The sequence below is a fragment of the Capra hircus genome, chromosome 21, assembly GCF_001704415.2.
Source record: "Capra hircus breed San Clemente chromosome 21, ASM170441v1, whole genome shotgun sequence".
Taxonomy (NCBI): domain Eukaryota; kingdom Metazoa; phylum Chordata; class Mammalia; order Artiodactyla; family Bovidae; genus Capra; species Capra hircus.
The window spans coordinates 19,493,357-19,495,249 of record NC_030828.1 but is presented as its reverse complement, the minus strand read 5'-3'; the positions used below and the strand labels follow the sequence as shown (position 1 = coordinate 19,495,249).

Sequence of the window (1,893 nt, the reverse complement as noted above, 5' to 3'; positions counted from 1 at the left end):
GCATAGTAGCATTTCTGCAACTGACTTTTGAAGTTTAACACTAAGTGAAATAAAGAAAGATCATAACTTGTCTCATGTTCATTCAGGTCAAATGTTCTTACCAAACAAAATTTTAAAACTCTTTTGGATATTTCACAGCTTTGAAGGTTAGGATTACAGATAAGGACCATCCTACCCTGTGTCTCTGACAGCAATGGCAAAAAGTTCAAAGAGATAAGTAATGTTCATGGTTTGATGCCAGACCCAATCCAGCTGTGAGCTTTGGGATAAGACAAGTCTTGTGACAAGGTCAAGGGTGATGGGTGGGGAGAACCATTCTGGAGCAGCTGTGCTCCAAGTGTCTGGGCTGTTGGTTCCAACTTCGCAGATCCTGAGCCTCAGCTGACACTGAAACCTGAACTTTTTCTACTGTCTGACTCAATCCACCTCCTGAGCTCCTTCACGAAGACCACAGCCATCCTGATGTCAGTGATCCACATGACCATGTGATCGTCCTCAGGCCTGGGCTCTGTGACCATCATGGGCTACTTCTTCCGCCTGCTGCAGCTGCTCTCCACCTGTGCAGCCTTATCCCTGGTGGTCAGCAAGAGTGCTTGGAATGCAGACATAAGTAACTGGTCCATGTTCATCTGGTGCTTCTGCTTTGCCGTGAACCACTTTATCGTCCTAGTTGAGGTATGTGGACTCCAGGAGGAATGTTCTTTGTCCTGGGACAAGTTTCTCATCACCTACACCTGCTTCTCTGCCCTTGTCTGCCTCTCAGCCTCCATCATGTACCCCATCATCCATCTTCAGATGTTGAGCTATGGCACCCAGCGGAACCATGCTATCGCCGCCACTGTGTTCTCCTGTATTGCTTCAGTGGCTTATGCCGTGGAAGCAATCTGGACCTGTGTCAACACTAGTGAGCCCTTCTGCTCCTTTATTGGCCTGCTCAAAAAGCTAGAGATGACTGTGGCCTGTGGCATCCTCGCCTTCATCAGCAACACCTCCCTGTACATGCACAAGCCGGCCCTGGTGTGGTGTGTGGCCGTGTACTCCATCTGCTTCATCCTGGGGGTCATATCCTTATTGCGGCACCGGTGTGACTGTGAAGAGAGTCTGCCCTCCTCTCATTTTGTGTTGGGGCAGACCATGCTTGCCGCCCTCCTCTACACCACTGCTGCTGTCCTCTGGCCTCTCTATCAGTTCAACGAGCAGTTTGGCGGGAATCCCCAGCGGTCCAGAGATGCAAGTTGCGGTGCTGGGTATAGCGTGTGCATCTGGGACCAACAAGTGGCTGTGGCCATGCTGACAGCTGTCAACCTGCTGATTTACGTGGTTGACCTGGTGATCTTGGCCTCCCAATCTGAGGCTCTGCCCGGAGGCTCCTGATTGCCTCTTCTCACCGGAGGTTTCTTTACCGAGCTCTGACATTCTCTGATGTCTTCTCCCTGGCTCCCTCTCTCCCTCCTCAAGTCCTGTCCCACTCATCTCACTCTCCTTTCTGTTTCCTTCCCTCCATCTCCTTCCTGTTTTGTGAGGTTGCCCACACCCTGTTTTGCCTCTTTCTCATTTTTTCCTACATTTTCTACTCTTTGTCCCTTTTTGGGTCATTCTTAGTTTTCTCGTCTCCTGTGTCCTGACCACTTCTCCCCATCTTCCTTCTTCTGATCCATCAGGATCTGAGACTCCTTCCTCCTCTGCCCACTGCCCCCTCCCGCCTCCTGAGGTGCTGACTCCACAGCACACAGCCCTCTGTGCAGCTGTTCACACCTTGGGCCTCCGGAGGTCCTCACTGCCAATGTGTGTCTGTCCCCCTAGCAGTGCGTTGGTGTGTGTATGTGTGTTTGGTAGGGAGGAGGAGGGAGGTTATAGCTAGGGATTGGGCCACCTTTCTCCTTGTGTAAGGTG

General features: G+C 51.2%; 1 protein-coding gene across 1 annotated transcript; it reads left to right on the top strand.

Moving 5' to 3' along the window:
* LOC102182732 (myeloid-associated differentiation marker-like) lies at positions 520–1,374 on the top strand. The gene has a single exon (XM_018065856.1). The coding sequence runs from the start codon at positions 520–522 to the stop codon at positions 1,372–1,374; it is 855 nt and encodes a 284-aa protein (XP_017921345.1).